This window comes from Hylaeus anthracinus, unplaced genomic scaffold (genome assembly GCF_026225885.1).
Source record: "Hylaeus anthracinus isolate JK02 unplaced genomic scaffold, UHH_iyHylAnth1.0_haploid 0, whole genome shotgun sequence".
Taxonomy (NCBI): domain Eukaryota; kingdom Metazoa; phylum Arthropoda; class Insecta; order Hymenoptera; family Colletidae; genus Hylaeus; species Hylaeus anthracinus.
The window spans coordinates 27,339,540-27,343,665 of NW_026533254.1; the positions used below are offsets into that span (position 1 = coordinate 27,339,540).

Below are 4,126 nucleotides of genomic sequence, written 5' to 3' on the forward strand. Positions count from 1 at the left end.
CGCTTCTGGCACTCGACCTCATGTATCTCCTCAGCCGCGAGTTCCACCCCCGGAGGGCAGCGGGCGGAGCAGGCGATCGTGAACATCGCCGCCCGCTCCACCGCCGCCAGATGGAAGGGCGGAATCACGGCCAGGAGGCCCGCCGCCTCGGCAGAGATGGTACGGTATCCCCGTATGGCCCGCAGGGCGAGCCGGCGCCGCACACTTTCGAAGAGTGCCTGGTTGCGCCGGCTGCCCTCGAACGAGCGATGCCACACGGGGGCCCCGTAAAGGGCTATCGACCGCACCACCTCCGCATATAAGCGGCGAACCCTCAACTCTAGCCTCTCGATATTGGGCAGCAACCGCGCTAACGCGGCCGCTGTCCCCTCCATTCTGGGGACCAGGAGTTCAAAGTATTCCTTGAAGCGCCAGCGGCCGTCGACGATCAGGCCCAAGTATTTCATGGTGGGCCTAATGTCGACGAAGGTATCCACGACGCGATTCCGGAAGTCCCGATCGCAGGGCGGCCGTCGCACCCGAGACAATCCATAAAGCCAGATTGCCTCGGTCTTCGCAGCAGCCACGGTCAGACCCATCCACCAGATTCGCCCGACAACGCAGTCTAGGGCGGACTCAGCAAGGTGCCTGGTCCTCCCCCAGTCTTCCCCCTCGGCATATAACACGGTGTCATCCGCATAGCAGGTGACACCCGCGCCCGGAGAAAGGACAACCCGCAGCACCGCGTCATACGCAAGATTCCACAGAAGCGGTCCCAGGACCGACCCCTGCGGAACCCCGCGGTGCGTCTCCCTCGTGTGCACAACCTGGTACCGGCCGGTAAATACTACCTCCCTGCCGCGGAGATAGTCCCAAACCACCTCCAGGAGATAGCGGGGCACCTGGAAATAATCCAGCACCACCGCTATCTCCCTCCAGGGCAGAGTGTTGAAGGCGTTGGATATGTCCAGCGACACAGCAATAAACACCCGGCCCCGAGCGACAGCCCTTTCCCGGAGGAGGCGCAAACGCTCCAACGCATCCATCGTTGAGCGACCCCTCCGGAATCCGTACTGGCTGTCGCTGACGTCGGGACCAGCGCGTGACAGGTGCTCGAGGAGGCGGGCAGCTATGATTCGTTCAAAAAGCTTGCCCGCCTCATCAAGCAGACACACTGGCCGGTACGCAGAGGGAGACTCTGCGGGTTTTCCCCCTTTCTAGAGGAGAACCAGGAACGCTTTCTTCCACACACTGAGGAAGGTTTCACGGCGCAAGTTAGCGTCCAAGACGCTCCTGTACGCCGGGCCAAGGACTCCCAAGGCCAGAGCCAGCAGGCTACCGGGTACTTCATCCGGGCCGGGAGCTTTCTTGCCCCTAACCCGGAGCCCCCCGATAGCCCGGGACAGCTCAGAGTCCGTGACCCGGAATTCATCCGACCATTCAATAGTCGGACTCGGGGTGCGTTCCAACGCACCCTCTCCGCCATCGTTGAGGGGAAGGAGGGTATCAATCACGCACCTCAGGAATTCCAGGTCTAACCTCTCCGTGACAGGGGACGCCCAAGGGCGGAGCTTCCACAGCACCACCCTGTATGGGCACCCCCACGGATGGTCACGGAGGGTGAGCAGGAGCTCGTCCCACGCTCTGGCCTTAACTGCGGCTATCGCGCGCTTGAGGGCCACCGCCGCCGACCAGTACACCCCGTACAGTTCGGCGACTTTCTACTCCAGGTCACCGCCTAAGAAGTGGCGGCGCCGAGCACGGGTATACTGGAGACGGGCGCGGCTGGCTGTTCTTCTGAGGTCGGCAACCTCGCCCGTCCACCAGTACGCAAACTTCCTCGGGGGCTGTTCGTGGATCCGGGGCATAGCTACGTCGCAAATCATTTGCAACGTGTCCCGGATCCACAAAGCCCCCTCTTCTGCTCCGCGCTCCCTGGCCGGAGGCCAGGCAGAGCCTATAATCACGGCCCTCAGTAGATCCTCATCTAGTCGCTCCAGCGCCCATCTTGGCGCTGAAGGGATGCTACGTCGGAGGGGGGCGTCCGCTGGCGGGTCCGAGACCACAGCCACGTCCATAAGGACGAAGCTGTGGTCCGACAACGTTTCACCCTCCCAGACCCGCCAGTTAGACACCCAGCGTGAGGCGGCGGCTGACGCAAACGATACGTCCACGAAGGACCAGCCTTTCCACATCCCGCACGTTGGTACGGAGCCCCGGTTTAATAACCGGAGCTCCATCCCCTCCGCCTAATCCTGCAGCGCTCCGCCTCGGGAGCCGGTCCTCGGGTTACCCCACGCGGTGAACCTCACATTTAGGTCCCCGAGGACCAGCACTGGGTCGGCCATATAGGGGGCTAACATAGCCCCCAGCCGGTCTAAAAACCTCCCGAGTTCGGCAGCACTACAATTGGGTGAATTGTAGCACCCTGCGACTAGGAACCTTACCCATTTTACCAAAACCGTTGGTGGACTCCGTTCGACCACGGTGCAGGGGGGAACAGTCGCCGAATGGCGACGGTACCACATCGCCACGAAGCCGTCCTCGTCCCCGAACCAGTGTGGATGGTCGGGGACTTGGTACAGCTCCGTGGCCACCGCTAGACCAACCCGCCACTCCGCCAGGCAGTGGACCATAAGCTCCTGTGCCCGGCGGCAGTGGTTCAGGTTGGCCTGCAATACCTCAAGGGAAGCCCTGTGCGCCATTTCTGGGCCGTCACAGGACCTCCCTCAGACGGCTGCGTGGGTAGGGGGAGGGAAACCACCTCCCCTGACGCCACGGCGTCCACCTCCATCGCAACTGGTACAGAGGAGGTAGAAGGGTGTGTAACATCCCCTCCATCTCTCGAGCTGCCGCAAAGGGTGGCGCCACACCTGCCAACCCCCTTCGGCCCTTCTTCTTCTTTGGCGGGGCCTTCAGCTCCCCCACCCTCACGGACTCGGCGGTGCAGCCCCCGGCTTTCGCAACCGCCGCAACTACCTCCTGGGGGGTCACGGATATGTCCAGCCCCGTCAAGCGGAATTCCGCCTTTTTGACGGGCCTAGCCACCCTAATCTCCAGGCCCCCAAAGGCGGCGGTCATTTTGGCCGCCAGGGCGTCTGCTTTCGGGCCCCCACCGGCGCCCGAGACCTGAATAATCAGGCCCCCCGTGACGGCCCTCTTCCAGGAGAGGGCCTTAATCCCTAGGGCTCCCAGGTCGACGTCCTGGCGAGCCCTCTTAATGGCCTCCTCGTAGGTGACCCTGCTCGCCTCCGGGACAGTGATTGTCATCGCCGCCAAACGGGGAAGGGCCACCACGCGTGGAGGTGCCCTCTTTGTCCTCGCGCTCCCATTACTCGCGCCCTTTTCGACAGGGGCCGAGGCGACGGGCGGGACCAAGGATGCCCGTTGTCGTCGCAGGATTAATAGGGGGAGAAGGCAACAACCGCTGCGGAACGGTAGATGGTAGGGCGGCCTAGGGCGGCCTGGACCCCCCTCTTCCTCCTCTTCTTCTTTTTCTTCCCCCCCGCTGGCTTAATAATGACGGGGAAGGATTCTTTGCCAACCGCCGGCGTAGAGGAAGCCACGACACGAACCGCAGCCGCAGGGGTCGTCTGCCCCCTCACCGCTCCGGCATATCCACCCTGCAGTGGCTTTGCGGGGCGTGGCTGGGGATCCCGAAAGCCCAGAAGGAGCTCGTTTCTAATTGACGCAAATTTCGCATCAATCAGAGCCCCAATCCTGGCCAGGAGAGCCCCACTACCCTCGCCGTGGTAGTCGCCGGAGGCGGCGAGTGGGTGTCGAACTGACCTTCCCGGGTAGGTGGAGACAACGGCCCTGCTAGAGGAGCATCAAGCCTCCGCTTGAGGACCATCATCTCCCCACGCACAGCGTCGAGGGTCTCTCGGAGGCCCTCGACCTTCCGCCGAAGGCTGGCGTTCTTCTCCCTGAGCATCTGGCCATCCGACTGCATCCTGTCCCACAGGGCTGCAGGCGGTGCGCCAACGCCTACAGGGGAGGAAGCATCCCTGACCCGGGCTTTTTTGGCGGCCTCTCGGGTTACAGGCGGCGACACCGGCCGTTCAGCACCAGCGCGTCGTTTGGCCCGAGCGCACGAGGCCAAGGACATTGACGTTATAGAGACACCATCGTCCTCGTTCACCCCCAG

The 4,126-nt window shown here is 63.1% G+C and overlaps 1 protein-coding gene across 1 annotated transcript; it reads right to left on the reverse strand.

The window, feature by feature from the left end:
• Positions 1-2,228: 2,228 nt before the first annotated feature.
• On the reverse strand, positions 2,229-2,684 carry LOC128895441 (uncharacterized). The gene has a single exon (XM_054158035.1). The coding sequence runs from the start codon at positions 2,682-2,684 to the stop codon at positions 2,229-2,231; it is 456 nt and encodes a 151-aa protein (XP_054014010.1).
• Positions 2,685-4,126: the final 1,442 nt, after the last annotated feature.

Coding starts and splice junctions, on each gene's coding strand:
- LOC128895441 (XM_054158035.1), bottom strand. CDS start 2,684: ATGGCGCACAGGGCTTCCCTTGAGGTATTGCAGGCCAACCTGAACCAC.